At 38.2% G+C, this 23,952-nt stretch overlaps 1 protein-coding gene across 9 annotated transcripts in view; it reads right to left on the bottom strand.

The window, feature by feature from the left end:
• Positions 1 to 2,573: 2,573 nt before the first annotated feature.
• The window catches only part of NIN (ninein), a 99,663-nt gene continuing 78,284 nt past the window's right edge, over positions 2,574 to 23,952 (bottom strand). For 2 of the 9 annotated variants that reach the window (XM_054028099.1, XM_054028105.1), the window contains 6 exons: positions 22,405 to 22,584; positions 20,743 to 20,892; positions 19,281 to 19,382; positions 14,567 to 14,767; positions 8,006 to 8,119; positions 2,574 to 5,796 (listed from right to left, as the gene is read on the bottom strand). In XM_054028099.1, the coding sequence (XP_053884074.1) occupies positions 5,587 to 5,796; positions 8,006 to 8,119; positions 14,567 to 14,767; positions 19,281 to 19,382; positions 20,743 to 20,892; positions 22,405 to 22,584 (957 nt within the window). In that variant the 3' untranslated portion in view covers positions 2,574 to 5,586. Of the gene's footprint in view, positions 5,797 to 7,191; positions 8,120 to 10,361; positions 10,878 to 12,211; positions 12,259 to 14,566; positions 14,768 to 17,531; positions 17,593 to 19,280; positions 19,383 to 20,742; positions 20,893 to 22,404; positions 22,615 to 23,952 lie in introns of those variants that run through there. The other 7 variants (XM_054028103.1, XM_054028107.1, XM_054028100.1 and 4 more) reach the window with 6 other exon arrangements.

Genomic DNA, 23,952 nt, shown 5'->3' with positions numbered 1-23,952 from the left:
GAGAGGGTCCAGAGAAGAGCAACAAGAATGATTAAAGGTCTTGAGAACATGACCTATGAAGGAAGGCTGAAAGAATTGGGTTTGTTTAGTTTGGAAAAGAGAAGACCGAGGGGACATGATAGCAGTTTTCAGGTATCTAAAAGGGTGTCATAAGGAGGAGGGAGAAAACTTGTTCACCTTAGTCTAAGGATAGAACAAGAAGCAATGGTCTTAAACTGCAGCAAGGGAGGTTTAGGTTGGACATTAGGAAAAAGTTCCTAACTGTCAGGGTGGTTAAACACTGGAATAAATTGCCTAAGGAGGTTGTGGAATCTCCATCTCTGGAGATATTTAAGAGTAGGTTAGATAAATGTCTATCAGGGATGGTCTAGACAGTATTTGGTCCTGCCATGAGGGCAGGGGACTGGACTCGATGACCTCTCAAGGTCCCTTCCAGTCCTAGAATCTATATTATTATAACAACAAAGGGGACAGAACAATGGACTGTAAGAACTGCTAATGCTCTTGCGATCCAAGACAAGGCACTACGACCAACCATCATGGGTGGTAAGAATGAACTGAGAGGGCATAAGGTTGGCAGTGCATGAGCGTGGCACTCAAGAGGGAACTACAGCCCACCCTACAGGTACTGCAAAGCCAAAAATCTCCGACTGCATGTGGGCACACACACCTAGAATGGAATCGACATGAGCAAGCACTCGAAGAAGAAACCAACCCTCCAGCAGTGCAAATTAGAGGAAGCTCATTAATCTATTACCAATAGAAAAGCCTATCTGAAGTCAAATTCTGAATATTTTAATAATTTTTACAATCAAATAATTGTGTATTAAAGATTAGCTTTTTAATAAAAATATTTAGACCGGTAACAATGATTAAGGGGGAAAAACACTGGAGGATGAGAACAGGCTAGAGTAAAAATAAATTAAGAGGTAGGTTCATTATTGGTTTTTTCTTCCCTAAACTGGTTTATCTTTTTTTCCATAATGGAAAATTCATAATGTTTTTATCATTAACTACAAACCTGTCAATTTTTATTACTATTTTACCCAGTTACAAATTTTGCTTTGATTAGTACAGGTATATGAATTACAACTAAATAGAGTTATTGGTCTCCATAGCAAAATACTCAAATATTTTCATACAAGGAAAAAATAAAGCAAGTTGTGAATACAGTAATTTATATTTTTAATTTCAGTATAAATGTCGGTTTCTTTTTCTGTTTTACATGATGGTATAAAGACAACTGTTGTAATACAGTATATTATACTGATATAATACAATGCAAACATGATAAAAAATACACCCACTAGTCTTCATCTCTACAGAAGTTAATTATCACTAATTACAGCATTTGACATTTAGTGGGAACAGAAGCTATTAATGGGTGAGAGGGCTGAACATCAGCAAAGCAACAGAATGCAGTTATAACATCATTTCCTTTAGATTTACCAAAGGATTTTCCTGTTCTTTGCTAAAGTACACTGTTTCCTTAAATCATTTTATGCAACATCCATAAATAGTGAATGTCAGTTGGGTTACAAAATCCCTTTGCTCTGACAAAATCAAAATTTCCTTTCTTTGAATTTAAATTCATCCTTAACTGACTGAGGAAAAAGTGCTAATACTGTATATACTTTTTACCAATGCAAATTGACACACAGCTCCTTAACTGTGCAGATATAAAACAATCCCTCAAGTTGTTTGGAATGAATTTATATATATATTCCCCACCAAAAAAAAACCCAATTCCAAAACACTTATCTTCACAGTGATTCACACAGCATGGTGTAGGAAACAATGGGAATACTTTTTAAAACACTGTTATATTATCTTTGAATTGGCAAGACCCATTGTTTTGATTGAGGCCTAGTGCTTCAAGTTTTGTTGAGCATAGATGAGTTTGCTATTACAGACTTCGGCATTTTTAGAATGCCTATATGGGATATCCAGGTTTCTAACATGATATTCAGGCATCAGAGACTATAAATACTTAATACTTTTCATAGGTGTATATCCATTGGCTCAAATGCATGGTAAAAAAGTATATGCAAGTAACTGTGCCAGCCCAGTGGTCAGGCATACATTTCACTGACAGGGCATCAGAGTTTGGGTCCTCAGTTTCACCACTGCATACCATCTGGGGAGGAAGTGCCCTAAACTGCTTCTCAAGCAACCCTTCTGGCAGATGCTCTCAGCAGCATTTAATAGCTCTGGAAGGTGCAATGTCAAAGGGCACTTTTGAGAACGCTTTATTCACACAAATATCCCAATGAAATCACCTTGAATTTTGCCTGAACAAGGGAGGTTGAACTCCCTCATGGCCCCCCACCTCCCAACTGTCCTCAGTGGTGGGATTAGTATTTGAAGCTAAATACATGAAAGGAAGGATAGATTAAGAGAGAAGGGGGAGAAATCAATCTCTGTGCACTATCCCTGCAACAAAAGTTACCTACCCTTTTTTGACATCGATTCTGATTAGTGCTTTTTTTAAAATCCAAGAGAAAATAAGTGCCAGAAAGCCAAAATTTGGAGTCTATTCTTTTAAAAAAGCATCCATGTGAGATTTTATTTAATTACAATCTCTACTTCAATATCCCCATGATGTCTGACAATTTGCCACATATGTTAACATTAGGAGCTGGTCTACACTACCGCTGTAAATCGATCTAACTTACGCAACTTCAGTTATGTGAATAACGTAAATGAAGTCGATGTAGTTAGATCCACTTACCAAGGTGGCTATACTGTGCTGTGTCAATGGGAGAGCGTCTCCCATTGACTTCCCTTACACTTCTCGGCGAGTGCTCTCCCATCGATTTAGTGTGTCTTCACCAGACCCGCTACATCGACACTCGCTGCATCGATTGCAGCAGTGCCAATCGACCAGTAAATGTAGACACGCCCTAGGTCATTGTCTAGTCTAGGAAAATATAGTGCATTAAAAAATGCTAGCTAACACCTTTTTCTAGGATGACCATAGCCAGCTGAATTATGTCTACTCTGCCATTTTAAAAATACTGCCTATTTTCCTAAGCTAGACATAACCTTAGAGACGTGTGCTCAATTTCCTTATTGTCAACACACATTTTAGTCCAATTGCCCATGCATCAAAACTTTATTATGTGTGTGACTTACCAAGCTAACTGGTCAATATTAGCATAAGCAAAATATTTATACTCTTTGGAATTTAAAAAGGGAACACCAATTTACTTCAATGTAATTTGCAGTAATAAAAGACTGCTTCTGCAGTCAATGTAAAAATGGTGTAGGCAAACGTTAGAGCTTGTCATCTACCAAGATAGAAGATTGCGAGTGGAAAGGGACAGCACAGTACAGTCACGAAATGATTTCTAACTAAGGTTTTTTTGCTTTGTGTAGTGCTAGATATGTTTGTGCTATCATTGTAATTGGTCTACCTTTTAAGGTATATTGAACAAATCTTTTTAAAGTTTTAAGAGTTAAAATGTAAACACTCCAAGCTGATTTTTGTTTTTAAATAAAACCCTGTATATTCATTGCACCCTTTCAACAGGAAAACAGTGCATAATTTTCTATCATCGGACATGCATTCATGGTGATTATTTTCTCTGCCGTGTCCTTATGCTCCATTCCTGTACATAGGAAGAAAACAAATCTCTATGGATTCTTGTAACATTCACAATATTGCCTGCATAAAGGAATCGAGCAGACTGGCAGTACAAGGAAAGGGTCACACCAGGTAGCTATTATCCAATCCCTTCACCCTCCAATTAATAAGTAACCTGTTAGGTATAACAGTCTTGACAATGCTTTACCTGGCTAAATCAGTATAAACTGAAAGTCATTCTCTGCAGGCTGGCGAGTGGCTTGTGGCAAGTGAATTGGCAGTCTCATTTCAGTTCCTAGTGGACAGTTGCATGTCACAAACACTACCGTAACTGGCACATTGTTGGCAGTCTCAGAGACAAGGGTTTGAATACAGTTTGAACATTTTTAACCCTTCCTCCAAATCCCACTACTGCTGCCAAACTGGCCCCTCTCACCTTGATCAATCGATCCTTCAAGCCCTTATATAGATTGCGCCAATCACAACACTTCTTCCAGTCTTATCCTGGCCCCTCTCACCAGTATTACATTCACATTAACATTTTAAAAATCTTATTGTCTTAAGTCTATTTTTATCTAGTCATTAGATAATACAGTTTGGTTTATCATTCTTTTCATAAACAAGGTTTCTTAAAGCTTGAATAAGTGGTTATCTTCATACACAGACATTAAGTTCCATATTTATAGTAGTGCAGGAAGCTAGTTTATGCTATCGTTCCAAGTTGCTGAGGTGACCTCAAATATAACTCTTTACAATCACAAACTCGGATCCTGTAGCAGGACCCACTAGCAGAGACCTGTCTGTACAGACTCCCACTGACACCAAATGGAAGTGTGTATGGTCATCCGAGGTCTATGTTAGTAGACCCCATTGCAGGATCATTGCCATAGATATTACAGACTAAAGTTTATGTAGGTCCTCTTCTCCATTCTCCTGCCAATACAGGATTATTCCATAAATACATTTCAGTGCTTTGCCTAGTTAAAAAATATTCAAGTAGAAGCCAGATCACTTTCTGTTTGGAGATTGTTCCTCTGTTTTAATTTAAGGCCCTTAACATATTTGTAAAGGAGTGTTTAATTGCAGCTGTGTAAGTCATTGTCACACTCACCACATGGGACATTTCTCAGGATTAGATACTGCTATGGTTAGTTAAATGGCAGCATTCAATTTACCAAGTTTTAACCACCACTTGGGAAGCTGAACCCTGGAAAGAAACAGCCATTGATCAATGGGCTAGAAGCCTAGTGCATCAGTTGAAGCATACTGCTTTACTCCAGAATCTATTTGCAGTATATAGGAAACAGATGAAGTCTGTTTCCTAATATGAATTATTCTGACAATGACATCTAGAGATGACCCAGATGATATGTTGAGTTTAGACTTTAAAGTACACCTCTACCGCGATATAATGCGACCCAATATAACACGAATTCGGATATAACGTGGTAAAGCAGTGCTCCAGGGGGGCGGGGCTGCGCGCTCTGGCGGATCAAAGCACGTTCGATATAACGCGGTTTCACCTATAACACGGTAAGATTTTTTGGCTCCCGAGGACAGCATTATATCGGGGTAGAGGTGTATTATACATAAACTTTTAAAACATTCTAAGCCTAACTGAGACCTAATTTGCAAAGGTTCCCCTTAGACCTAGGTTTCAATGTAGACATGAGTTACCAAATTAATTCACTACAATAAAACCAGAGTATATATTTAAAAATAAAGCAGTTAAAATAAGTTAAGTTACATAGAATCACAGATCCAAATCTTTTCTACAATCCTGAATAGGGTAGTTTTTGACAAAACTGGGCAGGAAAGTGGCTTAGGAACGCAACCAGAAGTTTGTTGGCAGCTACCAGTTTAGGTTTTAACTTTAAACTATCTACTTTGGGACCTCTGTTAACCAACATCTAGAATACAAAAAGGCAGCACAGTGAGAAGTTGAAATCTTAACATTTCAGTAAAGTGCAAGAGAGCTTTTGAATATATGTATGGCTTTGCTATGACCTTAATTGAGGAGTAGAATTCAAAGATGGTGATGCCAGGTTCTTTACTATTTTACTGAGGTTGGCAATCTTTTCTTCTAAGAAGTAGTTTTTCTTCTCAGCAGTTTTCTGTCGCTGTTCTGTCATCTCCAGAGCTTTCAGCAATTGTGCGTTTTCAACATAGAGATCCTTAACCATTGCATCTGCTTTAGTATTCTTGGAGAGCTAAATATATATATATATATATATAAAAGTTACTCCCAGCTTTTTATGTATGAAGAGATACAAGTGAAAGCAGTGCTGTGTTTAGGCAAGCTGCTGGTTCAATTTATTGTGAGCACCCTCATCCATTCATTCATGTAGTGCATGATTATACGAAATCATCCACAGGAAAAGGATACACCAAATTGGATATTTTCACCTGTTATAAATGAAACATTTCCTAATGTTTATGGGCACTACTCTTATCTTGAAGGTGGAAAGAGGTTGTGCAGAAGGTCAGACATGAGACAGATATTATGGGTCCACAAATCAAGATCTGCAAACCCTTGCTTATGCAGTTAGTGCATGCAAGTGTTTGTAGAATCATGCCCCAATTCTTTAAGGCTCGGTAAATTCTCATACACCAGAACCCATCAGCCCAGAGTGGCAGATGACTGCAATTAGACACATCACCTGGGTCCCACAGATACAGCTGTGATGGAAAGTTCTGGAACACAGGCTTTCCCTATATAAGTGGGTGAAGTTCACCAGTACTCTGTCTTTATTCCTTTGAGAACAGTCCTTTTGTGGGTGATTTGGGGCGATGGTAAGGGCAGCTGGACCCTGTCTGTCAGTACTGCATTTCCCTGATGAGTGGGAAAGTAAAATCTGTTGGCCTCCCACTTTACAGGAGAGTCCAGCTGCAACTGTGACTCCACAACTCCAGGGATGAGCCCACCAATGACAATAATTCCGCCTGCCTGGGCCTTCCACACCACTGTTTCCCAAATCCCTTATTCAACTGAACAACTAGCTTGGTCTGCTCAGGATTCTCTTCTGTTCAAAGACTCTATGTACTTGAATTTAATGGTTAGCCATATACTTGGCCATATTAATCTGCCTGGCAAATTTACTACCAGATATCTCAGATCTTTCAGGACACCAATCATCTTATCTTCCTTCCACTGACCCACTGCTTAAGAAGGTCCTCTCTGCCACTCCTGGAGATGTCTACCAGTCCTGCTCCTCTCAAAAGAGATCAGTAAAAATTAGATAAAGTAAGTGAACCCAGGGGCCACCTTATCTCCTGAGGAAGGGGAGATCTTAGTTTTTTGACTCTTCTAACGACTTGTGTTTTGAATCTTTGGAAGCTTTGTTGGGTTTAAGATGCAGTTCATTCACTTGTATAGTGAAGCTGCCTCTGTGGGACTAAATTTAATTAAAACCAGTCATCTCCAGCTTTGGGTGGATAGATTCTGTCATCAGGGAAATATGAGGTAGGAACAAATTGTCTCAGCTATTTAAATCTAATATTGCAACAAAAATTGCATTTTTTAATAAATGTGTTGACTATTCACTAAGGAAAGTATTTTCCATTTCCCCTCAAGTAATCTGATTTAATAATACATCCCCAAAATGTAAATTGTTTGACTGAATGTAGAATTAATATAAGTTAAGTAAATCATATACAAGACTTAAAATCTTATTTTGGGAATGGATTTTCAGTCACCATGAACTCCTACATGCATTGAAAGGGAACACAACATTTGTGACATGGTGAGGAAAGTTAAGTACACAGCTGTGCTCAATATACCAATCTACATGCAGTGCATTTGCCCGTTTTCATCTATTATATCTCAAATAAGAGAGCTTATTTGTACACTTTTCAGCCCTGAACTGTGAAATAAACTTGCATGTTAGTGTAATTTATTTAGTGAGACTACTAAAAAGCTCACTGGAATTCCTGGGCATTTTTATTTTTTCCAACAGGGAAGAGATGAACATTTAGGTAACTCAGAAGACGCTTGTATCCTAATAAAGGAAAACAGGAGCAAAGAACCTGCTATGTGTCTGGGTAAGTTTTTCCCTTGCCACGTGCTATAAATCCTTGGGAGGGAACATCCCCAAAGTGTAATCTTTGGGAAAGTACCTTGTTCTCCCTCTTACCCCAGGTACAACCACTCTTCAATTAAGATGCTTCTCCCAAATTGGAGAGGTTTGTTTCCCAGTTTTAGGTCTTGCAAGGTACTGAGCAATCATAATTCCCAGTCAATTACTAACAAATTGTGGATGCTGAACTCAATCTTTAGTCAAGCGTGCTGTGGTTTTAGATCAAAAGCATAAAAGGCTTTTACAATCTACTTGGAACAAAAGTAGAATCTGGCATACTTTGCTCGCTTAAGTTGTGTACACAAGGTATGTGGGATCCCAGGAGAGGAATGGTAAGGCTTACTTGTTCTTTCAGTTGGTTCACTTTATCTTGGAGAAGCCTCTTCACAAGCTTCAATTTCTGCTCAACATCCATCATACGTTCTTCCATCATCTTTAGAAGCTGAGCATGGCCCCCCTAAAAGGTGAACAGTTATGTGAGAGTTAAGTAACAAAGACACATCAATTGTTATTTGTCTCCTCTCAGGTGATACTGGGCTGGGAGACAGATTTGGTAGCCAATATGAGTCTGCTTTAAAAGATGGGCTCACATCTGTTACGCAGTTTGTGTAGGCAAATATTTATGCACTTATTCTAAAGGGACACGGTCAACATTATAATAATTTTTAGAGTCCTTATTAGCAATACCATAGATTATTAAATTTAACAAATCTAGTTTATTTTCATATGTGCTTTTTACTTTTCACTCAGGCTGGGCAATGAAAATCAGACCTGACAGTTCTGTTGCGTTTGGGTTCACTACTGCAGGGGAACAAAAATCAAACAAACCTATTTTTATTTTGTAAAATATTATTAGTAAACAAACTTTAGGGCATGAAGTTTGACAGTGTCTCTTTAAAGTCAAATAATCCCCACAACCTTCAGTCTTTAAAAATAAATGGTGGGACTTGCTACTTCCCCAAAGTTTGCTTCCTTTATTATAGCTGTAGATTACAGGCTTCTGGCTATTCAGAAATGTTAGTAATCAGCCTCCTTTTGCCAGTTTTCTTCAGCAATGTAACTCACAAGCCTGCTGAAACAAAATAATGTACTGCAATGAGAATGCCTGCAAAAACCAGACACTGCATTGCAATTTCCCTGGAGCAGTTGGGAAGAGAAGGCAGATCACAAAGAAAGGTATTTGGAGACATTTTGGTAATTAGCATTCACAGGCAAGGAAATACAAACAGTGTTAGTTTAAATGTCAGTTTCTACCTATATTTTAAAAGACATCTGAATGGGTGTTAGCCAAGAGTCACTTTGATAAAATACTGAACCCTGAAAGGGCCTGTAAGCAAGCCACTTTCTTACATGGGGTGGGGCATTAATCGGAGGCTGGAGGAGAGTGTATTTTTTCCCCAGAGAATAGTTGCTTATTTAAAATTCTATAGAATGGATTCCATTATGGAGGGAATTGCAAATAGAATTACATTTTACCTGAAGAAGCGCCAAAGGGATCTCAATAGAAGGAGTTTTATATATACTGTAGTTAAAAACAGTATTTTAGAATCACATATCATGTAGGAAGCAGTATATAATGTAATAAGACTGGGGACTTTTCCAGAGGGATTTAATATAAAATCTAGCAGTAAGTAGAACTTACCAGAACAAGTTCTAGCCAAAATATTTTCATCTATTTTTTTTTTAAGTTTAGTGAGATACTCTGAAACATAGGTCATAAATACTTTTGTTTGGCTGTTGGGGCATGAAGTGAATAATTAGACAAGCATAACTGTATGCTGTGTTGTAGCTGCTTGGTCTCAGGGTGTGAGAGACAAGGTGGTGAGGTAATATCTTTTACTGGACCAACTTCCATTCATGAAAGAGACAAGCTTTTGAAAATAAGCTCTGTGGAGCCTGAAAACTTCTCTCTTTCACCAGCAGAACTTGGCCCAATAAAAGATATTACCTCACCCAACTTGTCTGTCAAGTATAACTGTATAAAACTTACAGGTCTCCGCAGATTTTTTTTGTTTTGTTTTGTTCTGGTTTATAATCTGAGTTGTGTGTTCAAATGAATTTGAGAACACCAATTGAAACTAAGTTTTATCTGATTAGTCTATGAATCCATAAAGCCTTCTCCTGAAGTTACAGGAAGTGAGAAAATGGACTCAAAGCAGGTCAGGTTCATTCAAAAGATGTAAACCTCAGTAAGTCAGGACAGAGTTTTCTTAAAAAAAAAAAAAAAAAAAAAAAAAAAAAAGTTTCACACAGCTTGTATTCCAAGTAGACAAGAGCCAGGCTATAATGCTGTAAATGGTTATACACATCTGTTAAAATAATGCTGAAGTCTAGCTTAAAAACAGTAACTGCTGGGAAATACGGGAATACTAAGAACTGTGATTCGAAGATGGACTTCAGTCATTACAGATACTACTATTTTGTCCGAGTTTTTAAATCCAACACTACATAGGAAGTGGATGCTTGAGGCCAAATTCCTTCATCAAATGTGCATATGCAGCTCTTGCTAAAAATGTATGTGCAACTCCCACTCCAGTTGAGGACAGAATGTGGGCCCATGTTATTACATACTATTCAATAGTTCCCATCCACCATATCAGAGAACAGTGAAATAAATATTTTGGCCAAAAGATTTTTGTTTAGAAAAGCTGAAATATTGTAGTGAGTATGATACATTAGTAAGACAGAAGACACACCTGTTATATTTAAAATGTTTTATTTTTCAGGTACATCAAAAAAAGTGTCATCTTTCCCCGTTAAAAAGTTTATACATCTTGTACAAAACTCAGTATAAATAACCCAGATTTTCTTCAAATCTCATATATAAAAATTAGTACCTTTTGATAAAAATAGTTACAACCATTTGAGAAAAATAGTGTATTTCTTTCCACAATGAACAAGTCAACAATTTAAATAACATAAATAAAAAGGATTTGTAACAAATTGAAAAATGACAGCTTATGAATTTTCTTCACAGAATAGGTTCTACACAAATAAATAGGAAAAACATAATACTATAGAGGTTTTTTTTATTGTTGTTTTTTTGTTTTTAAAGCACAGAATAATTTGATCCTCAAATTTCTCAGCTTATGCCAGTTTGAGTGTAAGTAAGTTTATCATTGTAAGGAATGAGATCATTAGCAGCCAAGCTTTCAGAGGTGCCCAATCCTCCTGTAGGAATCTGCATGCACTGCTCGCTGCTCCGGTAGCAAGGCCTAGAGAAAGAAGGCAAGTGGGATACTTCACCCTGATATCAAGATTTTTTTTTTTTTTTTAAAATACATACACTGCTATTAAAGCAAACCACCACCAAGCAAGCAAAGCAAAACAAACAAAAGCAACAGTCATCACAGAGCATGCAGAGAATCACAAATTATATTTTTCTAAATATTTGTACAAGCACTAAACAAATGCAGTTGTGAAGACATTCAGAAAATGTTTTCTAGGTGTAAGGACTCTTCAGATGGCTCACCAACATCAATTTTGCAGGGACTTTTTTTGGGGTGGGGAATGTCAATTAACTTTATGCAGTTGCTAATTAGAAAAAGTGAAGCTGTAAACTTCTGGCTAGAGAAATACAGCTGCCACAATATGTATATAGTCTCAATATTGTTGGGAGACGAGCAGCATCTGCCTGAAGGGTATAGTCCAATTCAACTACATTAGAAAGTTCTCAGCATTTCCATTATAAACCTAGTTTGTAAAGAGTCTATATCTGGGACACACAAATTGGCTCTAGGCTAAAACTGTATTCTGAAAGGGATTTCACTACAATAAGTTGCATTTTAAAATTGTAAAATTCAAAAAACAATCTGGACGAAGTTTTTTGGTGTTTATACTGTGTCCACACAGGGATAAAGTGAGGGACAACCAATTTTTAAACGTATTTTGGACAGATCAATCATGTTAGAAAGCGAGGCATTAAACAAGCGCAGATTCTAAAACATATGGAAAAAGAACTGGTTAGGTGGCGGGGGCACTTTGTAGTTGTAAGGTTATTGTATATGGAGGAGGAAGTGAAAGCAGTACAGGGATTGCTGTTGGGGCTAATATTTCCAATTCTGTCTGTACTATAAGTAACACAGGAAAGTATCAAAGTTTGCACTCAACATCGAGACAGACCAAAAAATAAAATAATGTAGATGAAGGATCTCGAGTTCAGAAAGGTCTAGAGTAGACAGGTTAGTGTGAGTAACAGACGGCTCAAGAGTTTCAATTTAGAGAACTTGAAGTCTTGAGTACAAAAACAGTGATCCTGAAGGGCAACAGCTTGACAGTGATTACAGATGGAACAAGGACAGAACATGGCTATGACCAAAAAAGCAAACAAAACTGGAACAGAAAAGGAGCACACAGTACAACTCAAGCACAAAGTTTATCACCATCACTCTACTTGTATGCATATTTACTGTACCTAATTTTAGGCACCTTATTAGGGAAAGGCCTTGGAGCTAGAAGAGCTCTGTAGGAGTGCAGCAGCAGGAGTAACACCAGGACTAGGTGGGTTAAATGTATACAGATAGCATGGAAAATCTGGGGTTGTACTCACTGGTGAAATGACGGTGGAGAGGGGATATGACGCAAGTTTTCAAGATGCTAAAGGGGACATTGAAACGTAAATAAGCTTTCAACTAAACGTTTACCCTAGGAATCAACTAAGGAAAAAAAACCAAGGTGTTTTTACAAAGGAATGTTCTATCTTGTGATGGACTAGAAGCAGCTAACAAAGATATAGTCCTTGACCATACTGAAAAAGTGCTCTGCTGTAACAAAATTGATTAAAAAAAATATATATATATATCAATCTGCTTAAACCTATGTGAACCCTTATTGTAGATACAGTAGAGCTAGTGTAACTTTTTTTTAATATCAATTTAGTTTGCTTAAGCTGTATCACTGTAAGAAAGGGATAAACAGGTTTTAAGTACATCTATAATAGAGATTTGCATAGGTTTAACTAGATTGATTTTTAAAATCTAATTCAATGCAGTTTTCCAGGATAGACAAGGCCTTGCAGAGATACCCAACAGGGAAGATTTACACATTATTCACCTGCAGAACCACTATTTATAGCATGTAGTTAGCTTATGCTTGATGAGCTCAAATAATTTAAAAACTTTTTCTTGTTTTCAAAAAAAAAAAAAAAAAAAAACACACCTTACATACTCTTAAGACAGTTCACAGTATGTTAACTTGCAGAAGCTGCTATAAGATTGCTTTTTTTCCTGCCTTTTTTTGTTTGCTTTTAAATAACAAAATTTCAGACTAAACCTTACACTCTACCTGTCACACTCTGTCACCCAAGACCTTAACATATGGTAATATTGCCTTCTTGTCATCAGAGTGCCTGACAGAAGACCTTACATGCAATATAATTTGTATTTAATTCATCCTGCTGTGCTTGCCTTTCGTTTCCATGCTTTTGGATGATGTGTCTCATCCTTAAATACTTAATGCTCTTAAAAATAAAAATGGCATCACTGAAGAGGTTTGTCATTTTTGTTGAAAAAGTCCATTCAAGTACATGGCACTTGGCAGGAGTATGAATTTTCCGATAGAGCTATCCCTTTTACCCCAACCCAGTCTGTATAGAGCCTACATATGAGTGAGTCCCCCAAAAGATACGGTTATGAATTGATTTTCATTGTTTTTATGCTGAAAAAGTATTCTGTGTTGCAACTCCTTCTCCCAGGATACACTTTATACTCTTGTAAACAATGATGAAGGGTCCCGTCACCTTCTCAAATCATTCCGAAGAGACAGCACGATGACAAGTTTCATACCCCGTGAAACTTAAAACACTATTGCTACATAAAAACACAGAAACTGAGCATGTTCAAAGGCTCTTCCTAACTTTAAAAAAATTTCAATTTTTGAAAGCTCAAGGCTTTAAAGAAAAATGCTACCGAGCTTATTCTACTTTGAGTGTAAGATTGTGTTTAAATTTAAGCTTTTGTGTTTAAGAGATATGGGGGAAGCGTTTACAGTAGTGTTTTTTAATCAACGTTATCTGAAGCTTTACCTCCCTCCATAAAAGGAAGTCAGGCAAACATTCTGGTTTACATATAAGGCAGAGACCAGTCCTTTGGGTACCTCTTTTGCTTTTGAAGCAATTTAAAGTGGCAGAGAGAAACTCCCCAAACTGAAGTTTACACCGGAAATGCCAGCTTTCATACCAGTGCTTCTGCATTATCTCCTATAACACACTTCTTGCACATTTGGGTTATACTTTATTGTTCAAATAGTAAAGAAACTGGATGACAACTGCATTGAAAATCCCACCCCATGTGAATGGTGGCCACAATTTAGTCTTGAAAATACATTTTGAATTTTCCTTCAGAAATGGCAACAGTATATACATTTTATCATAACGCCACCTTCCAGAATGTCTCCTCCTATGACCTGAGAATAATGAAGCTGCAGTGACCCTTTCAGAAGTGGGTTTAAGTGTCTGTATGATGTCAGGCAACATTTGACACACCTGGACTCCATGAGGCAGTAATATACTTTGCTAGTTCTGTATGCTTTAGATACAGATGTTTGTGCAGTTTATAGTTGTGCTGTACCTTTAAAACTGTGTAGTTTCATATTTGATCACATATTAAAAATATAAATAAAAACAGTACTGTCAAATCAAAAATGTGGATCAAAAGGAGAAAAGCTAGTAATATCTAGCTGGGAATGGTTAATACTCAGGAGAATTAGAAAGACTGCACAATTAAGCTATGGTCTCAGTCAAATGACATGCAAACTGAGGGCATGCTATACAGATATTTGTATTAGGAAGATACCATTATTTTTGAACTGGCATAAACAGAGAAAGGATCATGTCAGAATGAAAAAAACAGGACAGTTAATCAATACATTTTCTAACTCGGAAGCTGCACAGTAAAGAGAGTTGTACCTGTGGCATGTTTGTTTCAGACGGTCTATTTTCAAGTTCCTCCTGCAGTCGTTGACTCCTCCTCTCTGCCTGCTGTAGCTGATGTTGGAGTTGCAGGAACTGCTCCTTGGGCACCATAGTACAGCCTTGCTGCTGGAGCTGCTGCAGCTCCCGAGAATGCTGGGATTGGCTAAGCATCACATTGGAGCTCGAGTGTAGCATCTGAGTAATAAAATAAAACCAGCCATTAGGAGCGATATTGTTTACACTTCAAACCACCCAAAAGAGCTATTTAGTAAGAAGCTATTTACTAGCATATGCTACAGGACCCTACTGGAAACCCACTTCAAGTCTTCAGCAAGCTCTCTCTGTATAACTGAGTCAAACAAACTTGATCTGATGGCGAATACATGTACTGTGTTAACTATTCTGCAATAGCTCTATTTTTTACCCACAATAAGAAGTTATGAGGTTAACAAACCTTTGTGCATTTTCTAAAAGGAAAAATGTATGCGTGTTTGTTGTTTTAGTCTAATGAAATCTGACCTTTGATCCATGTTTTCCTGGGCCCAGTTTAAAATTTAGGCTAGTTACTGTTAAGAGCCTGTCAACCCTAAATGAGCCATTGGTAATTTTTAACTTCAATATTCATTTTGTTTAGACTTGATCTTAACAGCATTAGCTGTAAGTTTAGTATTAAGGCACAGCAAAAGCAACCAAGCAGGGGCTTGGCGAAAGGAGGCCATGCAATTATTTACTTGGTAAAATGGGCTCAGGTCACTCCATTCTGATCCAAAGCTTTCCCAACGTTCAGCAGTGCTCTGATCTGTGAGTTTGGTCCAGCTCTAGTTTAATGGAATTTCACTAATATGCCAAAAGCCATTTTCCTAAAGGAAAACGGAGAGTAGGATGTTTTCATCTCAGTGCATGTAGGATTTAAGTCATATAATGCTACTCGTTATATCCCATTCAGATCTGTTGACTAAAGCCTCATTCTTTATATTTACCCCTAAATGCTGGAAAACGGACGCCTTTATATTTTCAGTTACTCAAGTGATGCCTCCAGCTACAGGCAGAGATTCCAAACAACAATTCGACTTCTGTGTACAGAAATGGAGTCTTGGAGGGGTTTCTTCAGATATGGGTGTGTTTAACAATCTGAAGAGGTTTCTTTACCATCAAAACCGGACGTCTTGTCTATCCTAGAAGAGGATAAACCCTCCAGAAAACCCTCTTTATGTAGACACAGCTTATACCCGCAAAAAAGTGCTTTTCCAGTTATAGTTTATACCAGTTCCCCAAGTGAACTAAGCTATACTATCCAAAGCACTTTTATGCCAGTTATAACAGTATAACTAGGCCTTTTTGCATATAAATATGTTGGGGGTGGGGTGGGGAGGCCACAGGAATCACTTCCTTAACCAATATGTCATACTACAAAACAACACCTAGTGAGGACTTGGCCTAGAGGGTCTAACTTCTCTTTCTCTCATTCTGACAAAGTGCTGCTTTCAAGCAATGGGATGACACTGCTCAGATGAGGGCAAGACTGCAATGTGATTGCTGGCACGATCACATTACAAACATGGAAGTCTCAGCTGGGAGTTGTCTGACAAGTTTACAGATTAGAAGTCATTTATTTTGTTTTTAAATACCCACACAATTCAACGTGTGATTATTTAAGTAACATTTTTCCAGACATTAACAATTGAATTTAAAAACAAAATTCCAGGCAAAGTTAGTTTATATCTAGAATCATTTGTGATATTTGAAAGAAAAAACAACACAGTCAAGATATTAAGATTTTAAAAAGACCAACATGCATTTGAATAAGATTGGACTGGTTCTATTCCTGTTAATCTATTTGATATACAATAGCTTGTTAAAAGGATGTATAATTAATCTGACACCTCAAAACACCTGCACTAGTCTCTTGAGTAAGGTGTTTGTGGTTTTTTAGTTCTGCAAACATGATTTTGCTTCTTCCCTCCCAAGTGGTGTGATTAAGAAGGATGCGTCAGCGAATATTTGTGGTTTTACTCCGTGGGCGTGTCTATATTGGGAACCATAGTGGTATGAACTCCTGTGCCCTGTCTATGCTACGGCTTTCACCTTGGGCTGCCCTGGTGCAGGAAACAAGGAAGTTATATGATGTTTTCAGTGTAGACAAGCCCTGTGTGTTTATTTTCTACAGGAGAATCAGAACTTTCTCCTGAATCAAATACACAGTGTTCAAAGGCTAATCTCCTCCTTTCTCCAAAATACAGGCTAAGAAAGAATTCTATCTATATTCTCTGCAGATCTGACGGGTTTTATCAAAAAAGCATTTCAGTTAATAGGACACAATGAAACACAGTAATGACTAATGGAGGACTCTAGAACATGAGCACAGATGCTAGCAGTACCTCAAGAGAATAAAGGCAAAGAAACATTGTTTGTCTAGACAGAAAAAAAATGAAGTATAATCTTTTGCCATTCTAATCTGCTAGGGAAAGAGTACCAAGAACTGCATTCCTTAAAAGATTTAAGCTGTCATGTAGTCTGACTGCATTTAAAAAAAGAGTGCCCGACAGTTCAGTGAAAGGCATGCAACATATCTGATGTTAACGAAGACATTGCCAACCCTCTCAAGAAAGTAAATGGCCGTTTAATAAATGAAAAAAGAAAAATGAAATTTCAGAGCCACTTTTCATTTTGTGACGTCAAAAGTTTATCCGTTATGACTTTTCAAATAATTTTGGGAACAGACTTCGAAAGGTTTGCCACATTTCTGGACCTACAGGATGGAACATTCATGATATATCCACATCCTTTAGTGTAAGCAATACGGCATTTGAACTAAGTATAGTCATAGCTATATTACAATGAATAGTGACTCCTTTACAGATATGGAGTGTTACAAACCCAATACAATTAGTAGCATAGTAAAGAAACAAAAATGAGATTTCTCCGTGCTATGGTAGTACATTGAAAATGATTAATCTACCTTCACACACTATCTCAGACAGAGCACTGCACCCTTCTCTGCTAGTTCCAACCACTGAGTTCTAGGCACAGGTTAGCCACAGACAAAAGGAGAACAAGCACAAGAGAGAAAGTCAGAGTAGTTAGGATGTGCAAAGTGCTAAGTGAGTTTTATACACACCTGTTGGAAAAAGATTAGGAAAGAGGACAGAAAAATCTTGCATGTTACTAGATAAAGTTTTATAAGAGAATGCATTTCCATGTATGGTAAAGAAACAGCCAAAAGCATTAACAGTCCAGTCTAACAGTATATCTGGGTTCCCATGATTTCAATTGTCTTACATGGAATGGAAAATTTAATTGTTTTGAGCATATATAAAACAGTATTTTGGACATTCTGTCAGCCATTAATTCTCTCTTCTTATGGAAATGTTATAGTAATATTTTAAGTTACGTAACTGAATTAGTGTTTTCTGATAGTCTATTTGGGGTCTATTTCTAGCCCATTATCTAGGCACTTTTTGAAGTCTTTTATAATATATCTTGCTAGGCAAGCATCCTCTGGGAGATGCTCTCATTTTTATTTTGGCACAAGACTGGATTTTGCTTCACCATTCTCTCCTTCAAGTTTAGGGGATAAGGTCAGACAGAAGGTCATGAGTTCAAAGTTCACATTCAGCTGCAAAATATTTCCATCATAAATAAGAGAAACCTTTTAAATTCTATTTTCATAAATTTGTTCCAAGCACATAATTAAATTAGGCAGACTAATAAGTTAGGAGGACAGGCCATTTTTTTTTTTTTTCTTTTCTTTGTTCATATGACCCATCTTGTGTTACTGGCTCTTGAAGGGAGCAGGAGGAATTTAGAATAAGACTCCCAGAAAATTGCTATTTTCCAGCAGGACTAGTAAATTTGTCTGATATTTGGTTGTTAAAAAGCAAGTGTTCAAAATTAACATGCATGGTCCTTAAGCTGTAAAAGGTTACAAGTGAGTAGTTTTATACACTTATAATCAATAGCTCCCTAAAATTATAATTTGCATACTAATGTTGCCAAATAAGGTTTGGATAGAAACATTGAGAGTCTTTACTCTTATCTGTGGATACAAAAAAAAATCTCCCGGTCTTCCATTTGATCATGACCCTAAAGTAGCTGTAGTTTCTTCTTACAGCTTCTGACAAACATCCCCCTTTGTCGGAGCACATTTGTCATGCAGCATAATTCCTTAATTAATGGGGATGTGACTGGGCATTTGCAAGAGACTTCTACCTGGCCAGCCTTATCAGTTTAAGTTTGCACATTAATGTATCGTATTCCTATCCCACTGAGACCAAGAAAATATCTTTAAATACATCATCTATAGCAGTGTTTCCCAAACTTGGGACGCCGCTTGTGTAGGGAAAGCCCATGGTGGGCCGGGCCGGTTTATTTACCTGCCGCGTCTGCAGGTCTGGCCGATCACGGCTCCCACTGGCCGCGGTTTGCTGCTCCAGGCCAATGGGAGCTGCTGGAAGCGGCAGCCAGTATGTCCCTCGGCCCGCGCCACTTCCAGCAGCTCCCATTGGCCTGGAGCAGCGAACCACGGCCAGTGGGCACCGCGATCGGCCAGACCTGCGGACGCGGCAGGTAAATAAACCGGCCCGGCCCACCAGGGGCTTTCCCTACACAAGTGGCGTCCCAAGTTTGGGAAACACTGATCTATAGATACCATGAGATACTGGTCCCATTTCTTCTCTATTCAATAACGTTAACATTTATTGAAAGGTACCTCCATTAGTTGTTCATCCAGTTTGACTTGCTTTTTTCTTAGCCCTTCATTTTCCAAATTGATGGTTTCCAATTCATGCTCAAGTGAATTCATCTGACTGATCTGTAAAAAGAGAAGATCTTCCCTTAGGAATGTTGTTTTGCGTGGAAAGAACTGTATATCTAACAAAAATACCCACAAAACGTTCTGAGAGCTATGGAGATGCTTTCCTGGAAGTATCTGAATAATCCTATTAAATGCCTGTCCCCTGCCTTCCACTCTTCTAACAATTTCCTCCCCCCCCTCAGTTTTTCTGTACATAAAATAAGAATAAGGCATAAGATTTAAAACTAACTGACTTTTATAAACAAATTGATTGTAAACGGTGTAATACAAATAATTTATATTTTAACCATTCATATTCTATATAATGAAATACTTCAAGCATAGTTACAGTTAGGTAGCAAATGGTTAACACATTATGAGAAATGTATCTATAGTTTGTTATGTCGGTTGTTTTTGTTGTGTGTACATGTACGTATGTACACACAACATTTTGTAAAAAGTTAATAGGAAAAAAGAAATGTAGTTTGGCTTATGGTTTTATCTACTTTGTTTAATAACATCTACATTAAACCATATATCTCAGTACTTCAAGAAAAACCGCTAGTAAGGAGACAAAGAATAAGTAAGCAAGTACTCAATGTTTGCAATGTTGTAGCCATGTTGGTCCCAGGACTCTCTCAAGTATTCAATATCAGACTAATACTAAACACATTTGACATAAATGGAAACCATCTCTAAGACTGATGTAGAAAGGCAGAACCCCTAAACTGCAGGTTGAAGAATGTGTGAAACAACAGAGGTTCTGAATCTCATGAACTAAAGCTGGGATACAAGAGCGGCGTATCCAAGGACTCTTCAAAAAAAGGCCAAAGGATACATGTTGTTTAGAGTTTGTGTGTTCCAATACTACATTATACTCTGAGCAGGTTCAGGGTTAGCTTTCATTGTCAGGAACAGGACAGGTTGACCACTTAACAGCCTTGCAGTCTTGCTTTGGTAAATTGCAAACCTCCCAGAGCAATAAGAAAATGTGGCTTTCAACATGAAATTCGTATAGTCAAGATTAAGGACTTGTGCCTGACAGTACTTCATGCATGCAGACGAGCAAGTGCTTAGAGAGACCCATCCTGATCATGCTGGATAGGCTGCAGAACCTCACTCAGGACAGACACCATAAATATGTAAAACGTTGCACACCTACACCAGTCATGTCACTTATTTATCTATACACAGAAAACCCAAGAGTGCCTGCCCAAGTTCCATCAGATTTCACAAGAGCAGCACACAACTCACAAAGAAGATTTCTATGTAGCTGAGTAAAATTATAGAGTTTCATCTGATCAAATGCCATTGCCGCAAAACTAGTGACGCATTGAAGCCAGAAAAAGTGTTATTTGTTTTATGGTCTGAAACTAACCCTCCTGTGAGCAGAAGACAATTCCTTCTGAAGCTGTTCACACTCCCTCTTCAAGCTTAATTTCTCTTGCTCTATGGCTTTCACAATACCAGACTGGCTTTGATGTTTTTGGTGCTTCATGGAAAGGATCGCAGATTCCAACTGCCGGATCTAATGAGAGCACAGATTGAACAAGGAACACAGCAAGGCATCGTAGAGCATTAAGAATCTGTTTTCTATTCAAGATTCCACTGGCTAGCATATCCAAACTGACCTGATCTAAAGCAAATCAAATTTCAATGAACTGAATTTAAATGTAAGCTACCAACCTATTTCCTAGCCACAATATTTTCTACTTATTTTTATACATTTAGTAAAGTAACTGAACAGAGTCCGCCCTTCTCCCTACTACTGGGAACCAAAAAATTTGTGAATTCCAGTAAAGCAGTGGTTCTCAACCAGGGATACATGTACCCCTGGGGTATGCAGTGGTCTTCCAGGGGATACATCAACTCATCTAGATAGGTGCCTAGTTTCATAACAGGCTACATAAAAAGCACTAACAAAGTCAGTACAAACTAAAATTTCATACAGACAATGACTTTATACTGCTCTATATACTATACACTGGAATGCAAGTACAATTTATATTCCAATTAATTTATTTTATATCATAATTGTATGGTAACAATGAGAAAGTAAGCAATTTTTCAGTAATAGTATGCTGTGACACTTTTGTATTTTTATGTCTGATTTTATAAGCAAGTAGTTTAAGTGAGGTGTAATGGGGGGTATGCAAGACAAATCAGACTCCTGAAATGGGGACGTAGTCTGGAAAGGTTGAGAGCCACTGCAGCAAAGGTCTGCTTTAAAAAGGAAGTTTAATGGTTTTCAATTAATTTACAGGCCAGCCTATAGCAGTTTTCTATTAAGGTTAGATTAAATATGATGAGTTCTCAACCATCAAGTCTCCCTAAAACAGGAGCACTGTTTTTAAAACAAAAAAGTTCATAAGCCTTGGTCTACTCCAGCAGTCAGCAACGTTTGGCACGCGGCTCGCCAGGGAAAGCACCCTGGCGGGCCGAGCCAGTTTATTTACCTGCTGACGCGTAAAGTTCAGCTGATCGCGGCCCCCACTGGCCGCGGTTCGCCGTCCCGGGCCAATGGGGGCGGCAGGAAGCCACAGCCAGCACATCCCTCGCCCACACCGCTTCTCGCCGCCCCCATTGGCCCGGGACGGCGAACCACGGCCAGTGGGGGCTGCAATCGGCTGAACTTTCCGTGTCAGCAGGTAAATAAACTGGCCCGGCCTGCCAGGGTGCTTACCCTGGCAAGCCACGTGCCAAACGTTGCCGACCCCTGGTCTACTCTTAAAACTTATACCAAAACAGCTATGATGGTAAGGGGTGTGAAAAACCACACATCCCCTACTGACCTAGCTATGCCAACAAATCCCCAGCATAGACACAGCTATGCTGACAGAGGAGTGCTTCTGCTAGCACAGGTAACGTTGTTCGAGGAGATGGTGGCAACGCTGTTATGCAATCCTACTGCGATATTTCTATGAAAAACCAGTGAGCATCATTTTTTTTTGTGTATTACAAGTTGCAAAATGGGCATCATCACAGGGATTCTGCCATCATGCAGTCACTATCTATTAGAGTGTTAGCTCTCTCAAGTTACCTTCTCCCTGGAATGAGTTAGATCTGTTCTAGTGTTCTGGACCTCTCTCTGGAGTCTCTCATTCTCTTGCCTCAGCAGCTGCTGCTCCTGTTTAATCAGCTGCTCGAGTTCATCCCAGTGCAGCTTCTTCTGCTGGTTCTGCAGCCCTGAGGAATGCACAGCCAGTTCTAGAACCCGATTCTTAAGACAGACAGAATTGCAGGGTTAGGCCTTAAACAAAGAAGCAGATATTTTCTGTCTTCAGAAAGATTTTGCATTTACCAGGAACTCGTAAACTCTAAGATTTACAAATGAATTTCTGTTTTCCTGCTTCCCTACATCCAGTTTCTTTCAAATAACCAAGGTGCTAATCACAGGGCAAAAAAAAAAAAAAAAAACCCTAGAGGGTTTTCCTCTTAGCTGAAACCACAGATGACAAGTCACCAGTTAGCCATTCTGACATTTAATAGGAGTGTTCTTAGCCCAACTATAAAAATCAAGCAAACTGCCCCACTTCCAAGCCTCATCAGGCAAGTAATAGCATGCAGTTTTATAGATATAATTTGATCCTGGTTCTAACATTCAGAAAAAAAAAAAAAGTCTCATACCTCTTTTCCATGTGGACACAAAGTATTTATAATATAAACCATGCAAGCAAATCAGGATAGTGATTACAAGATTGATCCCTACACCCCTCCCCAAGTATTCGTGTTCCTTATCTATTAACAAAGTAAAGGGACAGGCTGTTATAATGAACTCTTTTTTGAAAGGACACAATGGACCTGAAAATTGAGTCTTTTTCCCAATCATTAGTTCCACTTGTTAGGACAACTGCAGTCTAAAAAGTCTCTGAAGCCCCACTCTGGTACAGGACTGTAGTTCTACCTAGTCAACGGTGTAAATAACTGTACAGATTTTTTTTTTTGAAAGTTTACTCTGAGGCAGTGTCAAAATATCCCTTTTAACGAGAAAGATCATTTAAACGGGAGGTTCTGATTGATCTTAACCTGCCCGAACACCCATATAACTAGATTTTAAGTCTATTTTAAGTGCAAATTACCACAGATCTGAGTGTGGGTTACAGTTATGGAGGACCAGCTAAAACTTATGATGAACAAATATCTTCACAAAAAGGGAAGGATGATAACTAACTATGCTCTTTTGTCCTCTTGTATTCTTTGAATACAAGCACCAGACTGATGAAGTAAAGAAAGAGTTGGCTAAACCTTCTTCTACTCGGACTTCCTCAAAGAAACCTGACTGGAAGGTACTGTTCTTTATAGGCCTTTATAATGGAAATCCAAGGCTGGAGGGTACCCAGATAAAAGCCTTCTGCAATCCCTATCTTTTGACAGCTTTATTGGGTCTCTCTCTTAAGAAACAAAGTGGGGAAGGAACTAGATTTCCATTATTCCCAAGATGTCCACAATTAAATATGTAATTGCTACTTGCTCAAGACTCTACCACTGTTTATGTTCTTAACCAACAAAAATACTTAAGTGCTTGTGCATTAATAAAATATTATGATATGCAGGATACTCTGACTGGCTTCAAAAGACAGCAGCAATT

The sequence above is a fragment of the Malaclemys terrapin genome, chromosome 4 (assembly GCF_027887155.1).
Source record: "Malaclemys terrapin pileata isolate rMalTer1 chromosome 4, rMalTer1.hap1, whole genome shotgun sequence".
Taxonomy (NCBI): domain Eukaryota; kingdom Metazoa; phylum Chordata; order Testudines; family Emydidae; genus Malaclemys; species Malaclemys terrapin.
Note: the sequence above shows the minus strand (reverse complement) of the source record. Positions and strands in the feature narration are given on the sequence as shown.